The 22,520-nt window shown below is 47.3% G+C and overlaps 1 protein-coding gene across 2 annotated transcripts; it reads left to right on the top strand.

Annotated features, from left to right (window-relative positions):
• On the top strand, positions 1 to 20,973 carry TRIM72 (tripartite motif containing 72). Of its 2 annotated transcripts, XM_088457539.1 has the most exons (8): positions 76 to 109; positions 829 to 878; positions 3,290 to 3,686; positions 7,472 to 7,567; positions 8,299 to 8,529; positions 9,006 to 9,028; positions 15,545 to 15,663; positions 19,355 to 20,973. In XM_088457539.1, the coding sequence occupies exons 3-8, from the start codon at positions 3,291 to 3,293 to the stop codon at positions 19,921 to 19,923; spliced, it is 1,434 nt and encodes a 477-aa protein (XP_088313665.1). In that variant the 5' UTR covers positions 76 to 109; positions 829 to 878; position 3,290; the 3' UTR covers positions 19,924 to 20,973. The 2 variants fall into 2 exon arrangements, with proteins under 2 accessions (XP_088313666.1, XP_088313665.1); XM_088457540.1 differs by lacking the exon at positions 829 to 878 and having other exon boundaries at positions 1 to 109.
• Positions 20,974 to 22,520: the final 1,547 nt, after the last annotated feature.

The following is a 22,520-nucleotide window of genomic DNA, read 5'->3' as shown; positions in this document are numbered from 1 at the left end:
ATAACTGAGTCAGAAATAACTGGATGTGGGTGGAGGGGGCTGGGATACATCTCACTGGGCACTCAGAACTGGCCGTGCACCTCTCAGGGTCAGCGTCTTCTCTGTCCAGGTCAGTGGCCATTTTTCTCCTGGTCAGTGTCTTCTCTTTATTGGTCTTTGTCCCTCTCTCCAGGTCAGTGTCTGTCTCATGTTAGGACATCGCTCCACTCTCCCAGCTTTTGTTCTCTCTCCTGATCAGTGTCTGTCTCTCTCCTAATCAGTGTCTGTCTCTCCTAATCAGTGTCCATCTCTCTCCTGACCAGTGTCTGTCTCTCTCCTAATCAGTATCCATCTCTCTCCTGACCAGTATCCATCCCTCTCCTGACCAGTGTCCATCCTTCTCCTGACAAGTGTATGTCTTTCTACTGGTCAGTGTCCATCTCTCTTCTAACCAGTGTCTGTCTCTCTCCTGATGAGTGTCTATCTTGCTCCTGACCAGTGTATGTCTCTCTCCTGACCAGTGTCCATCCCTCTCCTGACCAGTGTATGCCTCTCTCCTGGTCAGTGTCCATCTCTCTCCTGGTCAGTGTCCATCTCTCTCCTGGTCAGTGTCTGTTTCTCTCATGGTTAGTGTACATTTCAGTATTGATCATTTGTCCTGGGCAGAGTCTATAGGAAAGTGTCTAATGGTTTGGATCAGTATCTGTGTATCCAAGTCATTGTCTGTTTCCCCAGGTCATTGTGTGTCCTGCGTCTGATCAGTGTCCATCTTTAGCTTAATCAGTATTTGTCTCTTGATTCCATTCATCACCATTATTTCACAGTGTCTCTTATATCCCTTCACTACAGTGTCCGTATTTCCTTTCACTGACCTACGGAGACCTTCAGACTGTCTGCAGGTAACGAGCTCAGTACTAACCTCTGTGTGACCTTCATTGAGTACCCTGTCCTCATGTCTAGCTTTCTCCATATCCTAGGACAGGTCTGTCCAGGTTCTTCCCAGGCAGGGCCATATATTCTATAGCTAATAATAATACAGTAGGTGATGGCATGACCTCTATGGAGAACCTCAGAGTAGATGGCGGTCACAGAAGGCAGGTGGGCACACTCCCAGATGTCTCCCCGGCCTGACAGTTGGATAGTCTACTACCAGACGATAGTACTGTACTAATCTATGTTTACGTCCATCGTTCAGTACTTCCCCGAGCCTCACACACTTCTAGCCAGCAGCCCTTGCAAATATTAAATACTGGGGGTGAGCACATAGCTTTTCCTATGGCGGACAGCTGATATGGCAGATATCAATGGCTTTGGTGCCACATATCAGTGTAATGCACAGTGGTCCATGGAACTGTAAGTCCACAAGACTATTGGGAGTATCAGTTTGGCCAACAGCACGGCTACCGCCTCCACTGTGTGTAGCAGACGCTGTTCTTTAAATGAATGAATCCAAATTTACCAAGCGTGTCTATTAATCTGTGTGATGTAAGTAATGCTGTAATCCTGGCACGCTGTCTGTCTATTCATATCATACCTCCCGATTGTCCTGGTTTAGGCTGAGCAGTCACCTGCTGTCCTGACAGCCAGGATTTATGTCCTGGCCGCTGGGAATGTTGGTGGGGTATGTCCAGCTCAGCTGCCACCACTGTGCACAGAATTCCAGGGGCATACTTAGGGAAGGGTTGGTCACTAAGGGCAGATTAGCACATTAAAGGCCTGATTCAGAGATGGAGGCAGCTGCGTTCGCTCGTGCGGGTGTTGCCGGAATCGCAGCTGCGAGTATAAGTGGTAGTGCCAGACTTCCCCTGGTGTACGAGCGTGCGTCTGAATGTGCAATCCCCCGACACTTCCATTACACGCCCGTGAGACGCACAATTTTTTGCGCACACATCTAGCCACCTCCCAGTCAGCGCCCAGGTCCGCCCATCCGATACTGTCTTTCCCGATCGCAGCATTATGGTGTGTACACTCTGTGTAGGCTTTTTGGAAAAATTTTTGCACATGCGCAGTTGCAAAAAAAAAAACCTCTCGTGCGTGAACGCCAGCATTGGTGAGTATTGCGCGGGACTAAGAGCCAGTCCCTTATAGCGCTAGGCAGGCCCAGGATTTGATGAAGCCAATTTGTTTTAGGTCGAATGCCAAACATCCCAATATATTGATATATGATAACTTTTGCACACAGCTGTACCATCATGGATAATGAATGGGGGATGCTCTTTCCTAGTCTATATAACACTTACCTATTACTGTTCGCCCCCAGTGGGTGTGAAAATAAGAGGTGTGTATGATTTATTGTTGGGTCACCTCCCCCTTGTCGGAGCAGGTGACACTGAGGGGGCATTGCCTTCAGTAGACCTCTCTGTCTTTGCTCTCTGTTCTCTGTACCTTTATTTCTGTTAAAGTTCTCCCTCTCTTTATTCCCCCCGCCCCCCTCAGCAGCACCCATGTGTATATCAGGCCTCTCCTGTAACATTAGCTTGCTTGGCGTGCCAGGGCCTTCTCCTGATAGTCTATTTATAGAACCAGTCCCTCCCAAATTCTTGTCATGTACAGCGAGCAATGTTCTCCAGGCCTCTATGGTGCTGGAATGATGCTCTGCAGGGCTGCCTGGAGAAAGATGGAGGGATGCTGTATTTAATAGGCCTTACGGTGGAACCATTATTGAAATAAAAACACTGTACTTTAAGCGTGAATATCTGTGCCCTGATAAGGAACATTTACACATCAACCAGTGCCCTCAGCATGTGTGAGAGACGAGTGTCGGGTAAAGCTGTTATAGGGGTAAGATCCTATGTTTGCCTGTGGGATTATTACCACAGTATAGTAGTAGTAGTACTGGGCCCCCTTGTGCCCCTAGCCTGCTGTGTAGGGAGGTCTGAATATCTGTACGTACTCCTGCTGGTTCTCATACAATCCACCGCTGTGGGGAGCTGGCATGGCAACCATCATGAACTGACCACGTTGCCTCCCCCTCTGGAGTTCCCATTGTACTTTAGATGGGTGGGCGTAGAATGTGCCAGCGACCCTTTGAAGTTCTGAAGTCAATAATCTAGGTTCACCATCATGGCAGCAGCTGGTTTGGAGGTAAAGGCGGCCTACGGAAATATTCTCTGACTATACAAGATTTGTAATAGAAGGTATCTCTATTTATGTGATGTGAGGGTCAGTGCATTGTCTGGAGAGAAGTTAAAACTATCTGCCGGCAGTGTGGGACCTGAGAAAAAATATTTTTCTACTAGACAATAAATTCAGAACAAGCCTATCACTGATTGCTGCCTTCTAACCCTCTGTCCTCCTTCCTGCCCCGCAGCATGGCGAACCCACAGCTGATGCAGGGCATGCAGAATGACCTCACCTGCCAGCTTTGTCTCGAGCTGTTCCGATCACCTATCACACCAGAATGTGGACACACTTTCTGCCAAAGCTGTTTGGTTGGTGCCCCAAAGGGTCAGGACCAAAATGGGTCCACTCTCTGCCCCACCTGCCAGGCCCCTTCACGTCCTGAGACCCTTCACATTAATCGCCAACTGGAACATCTTGTCCAAAGCTTCAAGCAAGTCCCGAAAGGCCACTGTCTGGAACATCTGGATCCACTGAGTGTCTTCTGTGAGCAGGACAAGGAGCTGATCTGTGGGGTGTGTGCCTCGCTGGGGAAACACAAGGGTCATAACATCATCACAGCCTCCGAGGCCCATGGCAAAATGAAGGTAATGGAGAGAGCACTACAATGCATATATTTACACCCCATAGCCCAACAACACCACATCTGGGACAATATACATATATATTCATGTCCCCATAACTCAACGTCATCACTGAACAATACACTCCACAATGTAAATATTCATACCTCCATAAACCAATTTCACGATAACTGGACAATTCACCCCACAATAAATAAATTAACAGCCCCATAAATCAATGTCACCACTACCGATAATTAGCTCCACAACAAATATTCTCAATCCCCCATCACCACAACTGGGCAATTCATTCCACAACACATATCTTCACACCCCCAAAACCCAACATCACAAAAACTGGACAATTTACTCCATAACACATATATTTACACCCCTTTACCCCATTGTCCATACAGCTGGACAATTCACCCCACAATACATATATTCACACCCCACAGACCAACGTCACCACAACTGGACAATTCACCCCACAATACATATATTCACACCCCACAGTCCAGCGTCACCACAGCTGGACAATTCACCCCACAATACATATATTCACACCTCACAGCTGGACAATTCACCCCAAAACACTCCTCAATGAATAACATTCATTACTAATCATTGTTACAACTGTGTAATATAAAAATGTCAAATTCAGGTTTTAAAGCTAATATTTGTCTATAATTATGAGATGTTCTCCAGAATACATCATTAAATATCTGCCAAGACATTGCTAGAACAGTGGAATAGTGCTCCGTGGGTCTGGGGACCTTCTGTAGGAGAACATTTAAGTTACTAATACTATATGATATATGTTTATAGCGTAACGCATTAATGACCGGTGGCACTTTGCAGCTCTGTGACCAAATACATTGTGCTGTTCGCTACGTGCTGGTTATATAACTTTTTACCCACAGGAATTTCTCTTTTTTCTTTTTTACTCATGAAAGAAGACGCTTTGTTTTTGTTTTAGTAGCATTTAAAAAAATATATATATATATTTTTTTGGGATTATACAGATTAGACAAAAACACTTTTTTTTTTAAGATTATACTTTTTTTTTTCCGTACAGTTATTGTGCCCCCGGGAATATATGTTCTCTAACATCTTCCCCTATTTCTCCAACTTATTTTGATAACTAAGGGCCTGATTCAGAGGCGCTCGCTGTTTGCGAGCTCTCGCTCTGAATCAGGGCAGGGATTTTTTTTTTTTTGGCCTCCAGGCCGCTCGCTAAGCTGTGGGTGACCACCCACAGCTTTTGCGAGCGGCCTGGTGATGGTCGCGATTATCGCGACCATCGGCATTGCGAGACCCTATAGAGCAGGAAGTCCACTACTGACATCACGAGTGATGCCAGTAGGGCCGCCCACAAATGGCAGGCGTTCCTTCGGGAACGTCTCCATTTGTGCAGTCACCCCCCCCCCCCCTCCTCGCCTACAAAACGGGGCGAGCTGTTGATCAACATCGACAGCCGCCCCGTTTTGTTGCGAGCCCCGGAGTGAGTGAAGTTCTCACTCGCTACGGAGCTAGCGCACGCACGTGGCGCGCACCGCACGTGCGCACTGGGCTACCATCGACCCGCTTGCGAGCTCTATGCGGCTCACGAGTGGGTCTGAATCAGGCCCTAAGTCGTGTAGTGTTCTCCAGTTTATGACATGTTATAGGGCTGCAAGGTAGTGTTTGTATTTAATGTTTTTATTTTATGCATTGTTATTATTATTATTATTATTGTTATTATTATTATTATTATTGTTATTATTATTATTATTTATATGGAGAACGCAGCTCATGGCCAATTTGAAAACAGTCACACAAAACACAATGCCATTGATTGCAACCAGCCATATCCTGGTCGTTTAGGGCTTTAATCGACATCTATATTCCAGACCCGAGGAAGCACCCACTCCCATTTTTTTACCACCCTTCCCCCAAACCTCATACCCAAAATCCAAGCCTCAGAAACATTGATGAAATAATTACAAGATGTAAATGAATGACTGTTGTTCGATAGCGATAGTTTTATTTATGAAAGTTTTATTTATGAAAAGCACCTAGAGATACCCCAGAGACACGTCTGTCCTTGGCCTCCCTTCTATTGCCCCCAGGTCTGGGGCATATTCCTGCAGGACACTCACGCGCCATAGGTTACACACTGTACGATGTAAGGGAGGGTATTTCCACTGGGTAGGGAGAGTAAGGTTACAAATAAGCTCTTGGCCAGGTCCTGATGGCCCTCGCTCCTCCAGCTGCATCGTATTATATAGAGGTCTCCACCAGGCTGAGAGAAGAGGCTGTCGGGAATGCCATCCTGACCGCTATTATATTTGTATATTAGTCTCTCTTCCAGCAGACCTTGGACCTTGGGAACACTATAAAACACACTTTCATTCTCACTGCACCTGTGAGTTCTGTTAGAGCTAAAACAAACAGCTGTTATCTTGTTTACTACTGGCAGCTAATTCCAGTCTTCTTCTACCCAGGAGCTCACACTCCAGCAGGGCGAGCCCGATGACCTTGTGACCGATAGGAGGTCCGTATCTATCACATATAGAAGCACAGGATATTGTATATGCTGCACAGTATTGCAGAATGCAGTCCCTCAGCATTGCCTCTTCCACCTTGTGCAATGTGCTCGACTTCCAAACTTCCTCCTCACTTTACTGTTGCCGCTATCTGGCCAGAATCGTTTGGTCAAATGGAACAAAATGAAAACAGCGGTCAGAGATACGATCCGTCTGCCATCAAAATCATTCAACAATTTATTTTTAAATAAAATATATATTAAAATAATATCTACTGTAGCTGCAACTTTACAGTGGTGGCAATAACAAGGGCCCGCTGCTTCCTCGGTAAGGAGTGTCCAGTACTCGCCAAGGGCCTCATTCAGCGATGGATGCATAATGCGATCGCAGCTGAAATTTCTCACGGACCGCAGCTGCAAAAACATGCTGATAGTTCCTAAGATCACCCGAGCATAGGGACGCCCATCGCTGCCTTCTCATAGGTATCCAATGTCACACATCAGCGTAAACATCGGCAACATCGACACACAGCGACCAGCCATGCAGCCCACTGCAGCAGGGGTGGCCAGCCACAAACACGGCGTCTCCCCTGACACACAGAGGGCGCTCATGCTGCGTAGGAGATCGCAATGGCTAATTTATGCACGCGTTTAAGCGGTCAGACATGCATGCGCTATTGAAACCAACTCCCCTGTTACCACCCCAAAACGCTGACTACCTGTCACTCACATTGCGATTGAATTGTTTTTGCAAGTATGATCATAATACAATCGCTTGGCGTGCGCAGTGCAGCATTCACACAAGTGCATTAGCAAAAAAATCGCTAAATCTGTGTGAATATTGTCATTTTTCCGGGAGTGGCAAGCCCAGGGAATGCGTCAACCGATGCAGGGTCCTGGGTTTGCAAGCCGGCCAGCCTGAGTAAGCTGAGGCTTACTCAGCTGGCTGGCGGCCCGGCGCTGTCCACCATCACAACCATCGACCACAGATATACGTAGTAGAAACACAAATTATCGTTTTCATGAACATGATACAAAACCACTCAAAACTTGGCAAGCAGCAGAAACCTGTAGAACTAAAACCTGCTGCAAACCAAACGCTGTTACTTCGCCACACACATCCTGTTATAGACATCATGACATGACTGACTCAAACACTTAAAACTATTTGACATTTTTTACACTAACCAAACTTTGCTAAATTCTGCATAACTTAATGTCTAACATATTAATATCACCTTCTTGTCTTCTATAACGTCAACATCTTATCTATCTCTTGCAGAGACAACTTCCACAGCAGCAGGTCCTCCTACAGGAAGCCCGCCTACGGAAGGAGAAAACAGTCGCCCTTCTGGATAGACAGGTGTCTGAAGTTCAGGTCAGTGTCAGGAATATCCATCTGCCCAGTCATTGTCTCCTCCACCAACTAAAATATATCAATATCTTCCTATCCTCCCAGTCATTGTATCCTCCACCAACCAAAATACACTAATATCACCCCATCCTTCCAGTCATTGTATCCTCCACCAACCAAAATATACCAATATCACCCCATCCTCCCAGTTATTATCTCCTCTATCAACCACAATAGACCAATATCTGCCCATCCTCCCAGTCATTGTCTCCTCCACCAACCAAAATATACCAATATCACCCCATCCTCCCAGTTATTATCTCCTCTATCAACCACAATACACCAATATCTCCCCATCCTCCCAGTCATTGTCTCCTCCACTAACCACAATGTACCAATATCTCCCTATCCTCCCAGTCCATTCGTCTTATCCATCATCCCACATATACCAGTATTTCCCAATCCGCCCAGTTAATTTCTGTAATCTAATAGCTCATATACCGTCATGTCTTCCCATCTCCCAGTCATGTGTCTTATCCACCTGCTCACATATCCTACTTCATCATTTTCCAAGGTGTTCAAATAACCAACATCTTGAATTTTGCTATTTAGTGATCCCCCGACCATTTCATAGACCGAGGAACGTTAGCTATCATTACTCCATGTTCCCATTATCATTTTCACCATTCGTACATCTCTGGATAAGATCGGAGTCTGTCCTCCCTCCTTGTACCGGACACATCTTTCTATTGCAGGACACTGTATCCCGCTTTAAAGCGAGTGTGAAGGACCAGATGAGCATCATGCGCACTTACCTTAACATCATGGAAACCTCACTGGCCCGAGAAGCCGACAAAGCAGAGCAACAAGCCACCGCCGCCCTGCTGGGCGAAAGGAAAAGCATGGCCCATTATGTGGAACAGCTCCACCAGATGGAGGGAGTCCTGAAAGATGTGGAAGGCCAGGAACAGACTGAATTCCTCAGGGTAAGTGGATAACGACAACTTACCTGTTGTCTGGCTTTGTCCTGAGAAATTATATTCAGTGAGGTGAATACTGATAGGCCCAGTTATATGTGCGCCCATTGCGTTATCGCAAAACGCAGCTTCTATCTCTTTCAGAAGTACTCATCCTTAGGCTAATACATACATTTTGTGTTGAGTTTAAGCAATTAATATAGACAATGAAAGCGTATTTACCTGGGATGGGCCACAGGCAACATCTGTTCTGTCGGTTAAAACAATTTTCATAGATACAGCCTAGAACTAGGAGCCAGGAGTAGAAGTTCTTCTACAGTATAACTACAGATAAACATGATACAGTAGCTCAGCCTGTTGCAGTCATTATTACACTTTGATGAACATGGTTTGGCCACTGACCTCCTGCTAATTCCGCCGCTTATACATAGACTGAACACTGTATCCATCATTGTAACCGGGTCCATTTTTATTTTCCTTTTCAGAAATTCTGTGTGGTAACAGCCAGGTGAGCACCAATCTACAAGCTATATTTATACAAGGCAATTTGTGTCTTTCTATGCATGCTGGGAGTTGTAGTTCTGCAACGGCTTGCGAGTCAAAATTTGCCACTGATTAAAATAATAAAATATTTATTTTCTACTTCAGGGTCCATAGGGGGTCCACAGGGTTGACCTTGGGGTATAGCTTGGATCTGGATCCACGGGCACCATACAGTTAAAGCTTTAGCTCCCAGGATGCACTTGGGTCCTCCTCTATACCCCGCCCCCGAGCCACAGGCACCTCAGTTTCAGTTTGGTGCCGGCCGAAGTCGGTTGCACTGTGCAGTGGGGCTGCAGGAGCAGCCCCTAAGCTTTATTTTTACAGAAGAAAAGTTTTTTATTTTTTCTCTTGTTTTACACTTAATGCAGCAGCATAGGACTGTCCTTCTGGACGTCCATGCTGCCGCTTCAACACCCCGCTGGCGCTGCGACGCCAGTACTGCTCTGGGGATCGCAGCGGGACCCCGGAGTTATTCCTAGCATGGCTCCGGGACCTCCCTCTGACTGCTGCCGGACTCTACGGGGAACAGGTAAGCCGCGAGCAGCGCTCTTAGCGCCGCTCGCGGGGATAAATGCAGTCAGTTGCCGCCGGTCTCTGGGGACAGACCGGCGGCGCTAGTAGCGGCGGCGGGCTCCCCCTCATGCAGGCATACCCCGCGCTCCGCTGGACCACCAGGGTATAAGTTCCGGAGGGGAACCGGCATCCCTGGGGTTAATTACTAGCCAGGGTAGGCAGCCTTCCCTGGTTTAGCGGCTCCTCCCCTCAGCTCAGCGCGCCTTTTCTCACGTGTACTGGCGTCGCTGAGCTGCTCCTCTGATGGCCACTCCTCCTCAGAGCTCTCCGCTAACGCAGGCTCCCAGGCAGGTGCATGGTCAGGTCCCCCTGTGTACCACTCCCCTACCTAAAGGACAGTGTACACAGCGCTATAACTCCCCCCCAGACACTGAATCTGGATGGTTGAGGGCAGCGATTGGTGCAGTAAGTACAATCTTCCTGCATTGTATGTGACTTTGCTAGTGCTGCTGTCTGTACTCATTCTCTACTTGCTGTCAGCTTATATCTATCCCTTTGCTTCTCCTACAGCCCGAAGGTGTGTGGGGGAGGGGCGGTTTTCTATTAACCTCACTCTTATAAATCATGTATTTGTGAGGTCAGTCACATACTGTTGTGTGCTACACAGTACCATATTTTTGGGCCTGTTTGTGCTGCATGCTGGTGAGTGCGAGGGTGTTAACACCGTATGTCCTCTGCTGATAAGTATTTATTGTATAATTACTGTATCATGTCTGATGAGGAGACTGAGCACTCCGGGGCTCCTGTGTTGCTTTCCTGCAGACGCTGTTCTGCTGGTGTTAATGGGAGGATTTATCTCAGGATGGTCTTTGCGGGCAGTGCCAGCTGGCACCAGGCCCCTCTATTCCCCCTATGCAGCAGGACCCCCCTTGGGCGATGTTTTCACAAGTGCTGACATCTATTGCAGATGTCGATCCCTACAGTGACCCCTTCTGGGGCATTGTCCCAGCACTCTATCTCCCATTCCCCGGATATTCCGCAGGTATTGCGGTCTCCCTCCGGGGCCCAGACTGTGAGACAGTATTCGGGGCTGCCTGTGTATGTCCAGCCTCCCCCTGTATCACAACAGTCTGTAGTGACTTTTCAGGGCTTCCCTCAGTCGGCTCCTCCGCCTTGGGTGGATGTTCTCTCCAACTCGGTACAGAGTTTGGCGCCTTCATCCTCGACTTTTCAGTCATTTTTGCAGAGTGATGTGCCACAGAAGGCGACTAAGCGGCCTGTTGTGAGTTTACTCACTGCGTAGGTATCAGAATCGGATCCCTCTTCAGATGATGGAGAGGTCCATGAGGATTCTGATTTGGATGCTGTGGGACCGGAGGTTGAGCCTAGGTCCTCCAATAATGTTCCAGCATTAGTTAGGGCGGTGCGGGCTATTCTCAATATAGAAGAGGAGGCACCGGTCCCTAAGTCGAAGTTTCCTGACTTCAAGAAAGCAAAGGTTACTTCTAATGTGTTCCCTCTGTCCGATCAGTTGGCGGATCATATGGCGGCGGCCTGGCAATTACCCAGCAAAGAGATTCCAACCGCAGAAAGGGTTGGCTTCTCATTATCCCTTTCCTGAGGATCATTGCAGGAAATGGGAGACTCCACCAGCGGTGGATTCACATGTCGCTTGCTTGGTTAAAACCGCTACGCTACCATTGCCGTCTATTTCCTCTTTACAGGATCCAACGGACAGGAAAGTGGAGATTTGTTTGAAGTCGCTCTCCGGAGCAGTGGTGCGCCCGTCCATGGCCAGTTCCTGCGTGGCTAAAGCCATTGAGAACTGGGCCAAAGCCTTGGAGGATTCTCTTACGGACGGTGTTCCAGATGTTTAGAGAGCATTAGTGGCACAAATGAGGGATGCCGATTCCTATATTGGGGAAGCGTCATTGGACGCAAGCATGTTAACCTCTAGAGTTTCGGCTGCGGCTGTGTCTGCTCGGAGATCCTTGTGGCTGCGGTCCGGGAGGGCTGATGCGGACTCTAAAAAGGGTCTGGAGGCTCTCCCCTTTAATGGAGATTTGCTATTTGGTCCACATTTGGACAAAATAGTGGATACCTTGGCTAAGTCCAAGTCGGCTTTCCTCCCTTCGGCTTCTGCGCCGGCTAGGGTGAGGAGCACTGCAGTTCGGTCCTTTCGGGTTCAGGGTAAGGCCAAGGGCCAGTCCTTCCCGAGACATTCAGCGACCAAAGCCTCATCCAAACCCAAGAAGCATATGGAATGCTTGGCGCCCCTCTTCCAAACAGGAGGATAAACCTGCTGCCTGACGGGACGGGCCTCTCCCTGGGGGACCCCAGAGTGGGAGGCCGACTTCTCAGATTCGCCCAGTGTTGGTTCAGTACCACCACGGATGCTTGGGTTCGAGAAGTAGTCTCTCAAGGGTACGCCCTGTCGTTTCGGTGCAGGCCGCCCCACCAATTTTTTTGCACGAGTCCTTCGCTGGACGAGTCCAAAGCTTTGCATCTCTGTTTCTGGTGCAGAGACCCAATGGGTCTCATCGCCCTATTCTGAGTTTGAGGCCTCTGAACAAGTACCTCCAGAGTTCCCAAGTTCAGGATGGAAACATTGCGGTCCATCATCCTGGCGATGGAACCGGGGGACTTCATGGTCTCCCTCGATATCCAGGACGCCTATCTCCATGTGCCCGTGGCACCGGCACATCAGCGGTACCTGAGGTTTGCTATCCTAAACCAACACTACCAATTTCGGGCGTTGCCTTTCGTTCTTTCCACGGCTCTGAGGGTTTTCACCAAGGTGATGGCAGTCATGGCTGCCCACCTTCGGGGTCAGGGTATACGGTTGCTGCCGTACCTGGATGATCTGCTGCTGCTGGCGAGCTCCCCGGAGGTGCTTCTTCATCATCTCCACCTGACAATTGCTTGTCTTCAAGCACATGGGTGGTTGATAAATTGGAAGAAGTCGTCTCTGATCCCATCTCAACGGATGTTCCATCTGGGAGCACTTCTGGACTCCAGTCAACAAAGGATTTTCTTGACTCTGGAAAAGGTATCCTCTCTACAACTGAGGATACACGGTTGCCTAAGCAGTGGCAGGGTGTCAATACATTCGGCAATGAGTCCTGGGGTCCATGGTGTCGGCATTCGACATGGTGGAGTTCGCCCAGTTCCATTCCAGACCCCTGCAGGGGCAGATTCTTGTGGAATGGAGCGGGTTGTCCCGCCGGATACGATCCCAGATACTGGTATTGTCCCCGGAAGTGCGCCGGTCCTTGGCGTGGTGGCTGCAGTCAGCTCATCTCAGCCAGGGTCGCCCCTTTTGGATTCCGGACTGGGTTCTGCTCACGACAGATGCCAATCTCCGGGGTTGAGGGGCAGTGACCGGCTCGTTGTCTCTTCAGGGCCGTTGGTCGGCGGAGGAGGCCGTCCTTCCCATAAACATTCTAGAGCTATGGGCAGTGTACCGTGCTCTTCTGGCGTCAGGCACCGTTCTTCTCGGAAGAGCAGTTCAGGTGCAATCAGACAACGCCACCACGGTGGCATACATAAATCACCAGGGAGGAACTCGCAGTCGAGCTGCGATGTTGGAAGTGTCCCAAATCCTGACTTGGGCGGAGTGCCACCTTCCAGCAATATCGGCAGTCTTCGTCCCGGGAGTCCTCAATTGGGAGGCAGACTTCCTCAGCCGTCACGACGTGCATCCCGGGGAATGGTCGCTTCACCCAGAGGTGTTTCAACTTCTCGTGGACAGGTGGGGACTGCCGGAATTGGACCTGATGGCCTCTCGTCACAATTACAAGTTGCCCATATATGGCTCAAGGACAAGGGACGCAGGCGCAAGCCTAGTGGATGCGTTGTCAGTGAAATGGTCGTTTCACCTAGCGTATCTGTTTCCTCCAGTCTCCCTGCTCCCTCGGGTACTCAGAAAGATCTAACAGGACGGAGGCACGTTTCTGCTGGTGGCTCCAGCTTGGCCCAGACGTCCTTGGTACTCCGATCTCAGGGGCCTGTCTGTAGACGCTCCATACCTTCTGCCTCAACGTCGAGATCTGCTGTCTCAGGGTCCCTGCCTTTACCCGGATCTGGGTCGACTGTCTTTGATGGCGTGGCTCTTGAGACAGCCGTCTTAAGGTCCCGGGGCTTTTCAAGCGCTGTCAACAGTACCATGCTTAGGGCACGTAAACCTGTCTCTGCACGGATTTACCACAGAGTGTGGCACACTTACTTTCAGTGGCGCGAGTCTAGAAGCTATGACCCTCGGGTGTTCAGAGTTTTCTAGGATTTTGGCATTTCTGCAGTCAGGTCTTGACCTGGGCTTACGGCTTGCTTCCCTAAGAGTTTATGTATCGGCCCTGTCAGTGTGGTTCCAACGAAGGATTACCACACTGCCTGACGTTCACACTTTGTTCCAAGGTGTTCTGAGGATCCAGCCTCCCTTTGTGCCTCCAGTGGCTCCGTGGGACTTGGCGGTGGTTCTTCGGGTCCTGCAGGGACCTCCTTTTGAGCCTCTTGAGTCGGTTGACCTCAAGTGGTTAACACTTAAGACTGTGTTTCTCCTGGCTCTTACTTCGGCCAGGAGGGTATCCGAGTTGGGGGCACTTTCCTGTATCCCCCCCTTCCTGAGTTTTTGCCTAAAGTGGTTGCTAAGTTCCACATAGATCAGGAACTTGTGGTGCCAGCTTTTCAGGCTCCGGGTCTTACGGCTGGCAAGGCTTCGCTGGACGTGGTCCGGGCTCTCAGAATTTATGTTGAACGGACGGCCTCTGTTAGGAAGTCCGATTCGTTGTTCATCCTCTTTGGTTTCCATAAGAGGGGTTGGCCTGCCAACAAACAAACTTTAGCCCGTTGGCTTTGTTCTGTTATTAGGGAGGCTTATATACAGGAACGTTTGCCTGTTCCAGCCTCGGTTAAGGCTCATTCCACTCGGTCTGTAGGCTCTTCTTGGGCTGCTAGACGTGGTGCCTCCGCTGTTCAGCTGTGCAAGGCAGCCACTTGGTCTTCAATTCAGACATTTTTGAGGTTTTATGCGTTTGACACCTTTGCCTCTCAGGATACATCCTTCGGGCGCAGGATTCTCCTTTCTGCTCAGGAGCATCCCCGTCCTTAGTTGAACTGCTTTGGGACATCCCCAAGGTCAACCCTGTGGACCCCCTATGGACCCTGAAGTAGAAAACAAGAGATATGGTAAGAACTTACCTTTGTTATCTCTGTTTCTACGAAGTCCATAGGGTCCACAGGGCGCCCGCCCTGACGCACCTGGCTTCAAATGGGCTGTGGTACTGGTCACCGGTGTTTCCGTCTCCCATTTCTGTGAGTATGGTTTCTTGTGTGTTCCAGTCTTCTTTCTCTCTGTTTAGTCTCCTCCTTCGGCCTAGGCTACTTACCAACTGAGGTGCCTGTGGCTCGGGGGCGGGGTATAGAGGAGGACCCAAGTGCATCCTGGGAGCTAAAGCTTTAACTGTATGGTGCCCGTGGATCCAGATCCAAGCTATACCCCAAGGTCAACCCTGTGGACCCTATGGACTTCGTAGAAACAGAGATAACAAAGGTAAGTTCTCACCATATCTCTTGTTATTGTTATTATTATTATTATTATTATTATTATTATTATTGTGTTTTGTTATTATTATATTATTGTTGTTATTATTATTATTATTATTATTATTATTATTATTATTATTATTATTATTATTATGTTGTTGTTGTTGTTGTTATTATTATATTATTGTCATTATTATTATTATTATTATTTTGTTATTATTATATTATTATTATTATTATTATTATTATTATTATTTTGTTGTTGTTATTATTATATTATTGTTATTATTAATTATTATTATTATTATTATTATTATTATTATTATTATATGACTGTTGTTGTTGCTACTATTATTGTTATTATTTTTTTTATTATTGTTATTATTATACATGCAACTTATGTCATCTGCACTGTTCTTGCCAACAGGCTGAACAAGATTCTGTCAGAGTCTCCTCTTCCTGCGCGTTTGGATATTCAGCTCCCCATTATCTCTGATGAGTTCAAATTCCAGGTGTGGAGGAAGATGTTCCGAGCACTGATGCCAGGTGAGAAGTGGGAAAGTTTTGGGTGTATAATTTGTCAGTTTTTTATTTAATGATTTGCATTGTCTCCTGGGGTTATATTTACTAAACTGCGGTTTTTTAGAAGTGGAGTTGTTGCCCATAGCAACCAATCAGATACTACTTATCATTTATCTAGCACCTCCTAGAAGATACTAGCTAGAATCTGATTGGTTGCTATGGGCAACAACTACACTTCTAAAAAACCACAGTTTAGTAAATATACCCCTATAGGATCTATCCAGAAAATAATTTATTGAGAAGTGCAGCTGCTGTGTTACCAAATGTAGCCAGCAGATGGCAATTAGAGCCCTCCAATTTTTCAACAGTCAATTTACAGCCTTCTTCAAGTATCAAAAGTTTTTTTAGGCATGGTTCAAAGCTGTAAACTCTGCAGGGCTGTCACTGTTACAGTAGTGCAATATATCCACAGGATGCATTTCACTCCCTTTTAATTTCTCAGAATCCCACATTATACAGCAAGGTTTAACAAGACGGGAGTGTATAAATGGAACATAAAATGTTAAAATGTATGTACTTTAAATTCCAATATAAAAAATTAAAGTGTTTCAGATAGATTTCCCAGAGATCACACCCCCAGTAGATGAGATGAGAGAAATCACTGCAGAATATCATGAGAACCCATGGAATAAGGTGTAGGAATATGGGATTTCGCAGAGGTGGGTAGTTCTGGCAAGACAATGTTTTAGTTTCACTTCTTTCTTTGCTGCCGGGTCATCGTGCACAATTCTGCAGCCAATGGCATCATAAGGCGAAAAATCTACCCTCACCTCTAATCATGAGGGCCTTAGCAAAGAGCGAAACGCGTAGTACAGCATCAGCTTTGCCATTAACTTAATTTGTAGAAAATGCCATGATTTCCCCCACGGTGTATTGGTATCATGGTGAAAGATGGTGGCATTTATGAAAGGGGCAGATATTTGTATAGCCGGAGGGGAGTAGTCAGGACATGGTGAAAGATGGTGGCATTTATGAAAGGGGCAGATATTTGTATAGCCGGAGGGGAGTAGTCAGGACATGGTGAAAGATGGTGGCATTTATGAAAGGGGCAGATATTTGTATAGCCGGAGGGGGGTAGTCAGGACATGGTGAAAGATGGTGGCATTTATGAAAGGGGCAGATATTTGTATAGCCGGAGGGGGGGAGTCAGGTGTAGGGAAGCTGTTCCTATAAAGGTAAAGTGCACATCATTTTGTGGAGCAGGGCAACATCTAGATTCCCTTTTGCAGAGTGAGATTACTGAGATGAGATAAAGGGGCGGAGATGGGGCATTTTTTGAGGCGACCCTTACTGCGTGGGGGTACTTGAACATGGGAGCAGCTGAGAGCTGTGAGGGTCGGGTCTTATTCTGTATATTATTTGGACCCTTGCTGCATCTCCACATTGCAGTTCAGGGGAGGAACTGTAGACACGGCCTGAGCTATGTACTAAAAGCTTCACATGCACGTAGCGACCATGTGTAATAATACTGCAGCCCGATGTCCACTCACTGTCATTAATTATGCCCCAAAATGAGGGTGAGCTGGGCAGTATATCTGGGGGAAACCCTGAAAAGTTTTATCTAATATAAAAGCTGGTTCTAAAGTAATTAAAGGGTGGACTGTGATGCAATGTTTACACTACGGGGTATATTTACTAAAGTGCGAGTTTACAGAAGCGGAGATGCCCATAGCAACCAATCATAATCTAGCTATTATCTTCTCAAGGGAATTAGATAAATGATAAGTAGAATCTGATTGGTTGCTATGAGCAACATCTCTGCTTCTGTAAACCTGCACTTTAGTAAATATACCCCCTACGTGTCTGAGCTTCCCACCTCTCTGCGTACCAGGGGTCACTTCTGATGAGGCTTCGCCTAAAAGGGACAATAAATCATTTACCATGACGGCAGATCACCCAGACGCATTGGTATAACCCAACACATTTTGTAAGTTACCCACAAAGGCTCCATTGTTAATAAATCCATATCTGCTTCAGAAGTACTGGTCTGTATACACATGTGGGTACTGGTACATATGGGTACTGGTCTGTATACACATGTGAGTACTGGTACATATGGGTACTGGTCTGTATACACATGTGGGTACTGGTACATATGGGTACTGGTCTGTATACACATGGGTACTGGTACATGTGGGTACTGGTCTGTATACACATGTGGGTACTGGTACATGTGGGTACTGGTCTGTATACACATGTGGGTACTGGTACATGTGGGTACTGGTCTGTATGCACATGTGGGTACTGGTACATATGGGTACTGGTCTGTATACACATGTGGGTACTGGTACATATGGGTACTGGTCTGTATACACATGTGGGTACTGGTACATGTGGGTACTGGTCTGTATACACATGTGGGTACTGGTACATGTGGGTACTGGTCTGTATACACATGTGGGTACAGGTCTGTATACACATGTGGGTACTGGTACATATGGGTACTGGTCTGTATACACATGGGTACTGGTACATGTGGGTACTGGTCTGTATACACATGTGGGTACTGGTACATATGGGTACTGGTCTGTATACACATGTGGGTACTGGTCTGTATACACATGTGGGTACTGGTACATGTGGGTACTGGTCTGTATACACATGTGGGTACTGGTACATGTGGGTACAGGTCTGTATACACATGTGGGTACTGGTACATATGGGTACCGGTACATGTGGGTACTGGTCTGTATACACATGTGGGTACTGGTACATGTGGGTACTGGTCTGTATACACATGGGTACTGGTACATGTGGGTACTGGTCTGTATACACATGTGTCTTTCATAACTATCTACAGTCAGAATGCGATGATAAAATACATAGGTTCTGTTTAAAATGTTTTCTGATTAGAATATATATTTTATACTACAAATTGAAATTTTCTTTGGGCCTGATTCAGCAGGGAACGCAGACGCGAATTCGCACGCACTCGGACGATGTTAGCGGTCTGCGCATGCGCGAACTGGCTGCTGCGATCGGGAAGCGATCACAATGAGCACGCAATCCCCTCATAAAGCGACTGACAGGAAGTGGCCGTTTGTGGCTGGTGACGGGGGGTGGTCAGAGAGACGTAGGCGTGCCTGTGCGTTTGGACGCCATTACAGGGGTGTGCATAATTAAGCCCCTGCGACGGCATACGCAGCCTGAGTACTAGATACCGGCAGGAAGTTTAGCAATTTCTGAGTGAGGTCAGGTCAACCGTTATTGTGCGTATAGGTCCGATGGTTCTCGATGTCACCGATGCTATCGCTGTCTTGCGAGGTATTGTGGATGTACGTAAAGGGAAGGGGGCAACATTATGTAGTGCTGGGCGTCTGGTGCTTGTGCTGCGGCGACATTGAGATTGCATTCATTAGCATATTTTCGCAGTGGCCGAGTGCGTGCTTGTGCAGACTTGCGTTCCTTGCTGAATCTGACGCTTAACTGCTATCTCCTTGCAGCTGGCAGGCCATGCTGATTCTTGTAGTTCCACAGCAGATGCAAAGCCTTGTGGTGTATTTCGGAAGATTCACATTTACCATTTCCAGCGCTAGTGTAATTAATGCTGGTACTCTCAGTAGTTCTGCCAAGTGCCCGTCCCTCAATGGTTGGCTCATTTGGCAATTATATTTTTATCCCTACTTTGATCAAATCTTTATTTATTTCTCCCCAGCTCTGGAAAATGTGACATTTAACCCTGAGACAGCCCAGCAGAACCTGGCCATCTCCCCTGACGGTAAATCGGTGGAGTGTTCTGACCAAAAGCAGCCCGTGTCTGACGATCCGGCGCGGTTTGACAAGAGCAACTGCTTAGTAACCAGAGAAAGCTTCACAGACGGCGAGCACTACTGGGAGGTGCTGGTTGAAGACAAACCACGGTGGGCCCTGGGCCTCATCTCCGAAACCGCTAACCGCAAGGGCAGGCTTCATGCTACCCCTTCCAATGGCTTTTGGATCTTGGGTTGCAAAGAAGGAAAGGTCTACGAAGCCCACGTGGAGCAGAAGGAGCCACGGCTCCTCAGGGTGGATGGGCGTCCCGAGAAGATAGGAATCTACCTGAGCTTCTCCGATGGGGTGGTGTCCTTTTTTGATGCTGGTGATGAGGACAATGTCAAACTCCTCTACACTTTCCACGAGCGGTTTTCTGGCCGACTCTACCCATTTTTTGATGTCTGCTGGCACGACAAGGGGAAAAACGCCCAGCCACTGAAGCTCTTCGTGCAACCCACCACTGACCAGTGATTGCCACCAAAAGCCTTGGGTACCGGAAAAGCTTTGTTGGTGCACCAACCATTCAAGCAATAATCATTAAACCTTTAATTTGATGAAAATGTTAAAGCTACAAGTGAAAGTGAATAATCTATAGAACAACTCTGCGATAATTTGTATAAAAGTCATTCCCTACAGATACGTAATGAAGATTTTCTCGGCCTCTACACATCGTCATATATCTGCATGTCCCTTGCTGCACCCGCAGATACTCAGTATCACTGTACGTCGTAGTATGTTGGCTTCAGCGCCGAGCCACTTCATGTGATACTTTTTAAGGTTTCGTGAAGGTACTTCTAAACCACAAGAGTGAAAAACCTCTGGGCATCTGCCAAATCCGCAAACCAGGTCAAGGCCGAGTGTAGGCGATAGTTTCCACAGATAGCGCCTGATTCATTACGGATTGTTATTGAGAACGCAACTGCGATAGAGCACGCAGTTCTACTGCCAAAAAATGCTAGTGAATGCAAATGCAAAGCCGTCACACAGCCAGCATAGAGACGCCCACTACCGCTGTCTCACATCCGTAATACCTTGTAGTCCTACATACACATCGGGAACATCCAGTAACATCGGCCCCTCACGCACAAAGACAGCAGGTCTGACCTTACTCAGAAATTGCTAACCTCGTGGCACACAGTAAGTACCCAAGCTGCGTATGCCGTCGCAGTGGCTAATTTATGCACGCATGCAACGGCGTTCAAACAGACTGGCACGTCTGCGTTTCTACTATCACTCCCCCGTCACCGCCTCCGAACGCTCACAACCTGTCACTCATGCTGCGACAGCTTTCTGTGTGCGTGCGTGATGGCTGTGCGATCGCAATACTATCTCACGCACACGCCCTGTGGGGCATCTGCAGTACTCACCATCAACCGATCTGAATCAGGGCAATGGTGAGCTGGGCCTGCTGCTTTCAAAGCACTTGGCAGACAAGCGGGTATTCTGGCTGACGAGTGACCCTTACTCTGTTTTGTGGTAAGGATTTCCAAAAACTCACAATAAAAATGTCATTATGCTGTACCTCGTTGTGTTGTATTTGATTAGTGTAGAAGTTATAGAAACAAGAAGAGACTGAGGCCCTGATTCAGAGCCGCTCGTAAGCGGCCGCTCGTTCGTTCCGAGCGATGTTAGCCCAACTGCGCATGCGTACGGATCGTTATACGCATGCGCTAACCAGTCAGTGCGGCCGAAATTCATGTGCTCGCAAAATAGCGAATGCCTGCTATTTTGAGTGACAGAAAGAGGCGTATGTGGGTGGTAACAGGGGAAGGTGCTTGAAAATGGGGAGTGGAAATCAGAACGCAGGCGTGCTTAAAGGTCAAAACGGGCGTTTTATGGGTGTGCATATTTAAAACAGCAGCGTCATTGACCACGTCACTGGGTTATTTTATAGTCAGAACTGCTCGCAAAATTGTGGTAGCAAACACCAACTCCAAGCATAGCGAGCAGTTCATACCCTTGTCGATGTACTCGATTAATCTAATAAATAGCGGACATGACGTAGGATGCGAGCGGCCAGGGGGCGTATCTTTCCAAAAAACGAACACAAGTTTTGTTCGCTCGTTTAGACATAGAGGCGTGAACATACCGCAAACAGCGAACGGTTCATTTGAATAGCCACCCCTTGTTTGAGAACGAACGACCGCAAATAGCGAGTGGCTCTGAATGAGGGCCAAAGGCCGCAATGTACTAAAGGAGAAATGTTAGTACATATGCAATTAGTATTTTTGCGATGACTGGCGGGATGTACACCGCAAAGTTAGTACATCCCGGCCTAATGGTGATGTATAGCCTCTAACCATGAGACGTGGCTGAGCTTTGGTGTGACCCTGTGAGGGGTTTTCACCATAACAGAAAACAGGTTACCACTTATTTTTTATAGAGTTTTCGATAGTTTATCTCAGGTCATTAAAAACTCCCGAGCTGAGCAAGACAGGGGTGGATTGCGGAATATTGGAATGTAAATAAAGTACAGATGAGCGGTTTGGTTTCACTCAGTTCTTTTCGTCAAATTAGAGCAAGTTCGGATTTATCCCATTGGATATCCAAAACACGTGATAGCCAATAAGATTCGGTTTTCAGGCCCGAACTTAACAGAGCCAAAAGCGAACTGCTCATCTGTAAAATAAGTATTAGATGAGCCTTAATGACCACAATTGTACACTAGGGAGAGTAGTGTCTGTAGGCTCAATAATATGGGTATGGAGCGTGGACAGAACAGCGAAACATGAGCATTTAATCTCAGAGACCACGCCCGCTTCCAGATAACTGGCTTACACCTAATCTATTAAGACCAAACATACAGTCAGGTTCATAAATATTGGGACATTGACAGAATTTTCATATTTTGGCCTCTATTCACCACCACGATGGCTTTGAAATGAAACAAACAAGATGTGCTTTAACTGCAGACTTTCAGATTTAATTTGAGGGTAATTACATCCAAATCAGGTGAACGGTGTAGGAATTACAACGGTTTCTATATGTGCCTCCCACTTTTTAAGAGGCCATAAGTAATGGGACTATCAATTCAAAAGCTATTTCATGGATAGGTGTGGGCTATTCCC

This window comes from Taudactylus pleione, unplaced genomic scaffold, assembly GCF_031769625.1.
Source record: "Taudactylus pleione unplaced genomic scaffold, aTauple2 ptg000762l, whole genome shotgun sequence".
Classification (NCBI taxonomy): domain Eukaryota; kingdom Metazoa; phylum Chordata; class Amphibia; order Anura; family Myobatrachidae; genus Taudactylus; species Taudactylus pleione.
The sequence above is the reverse complement of the archived record's forward strand: the minus strand, read 5'-3'. Positions and strand labels throughout refer to the sequence as shown.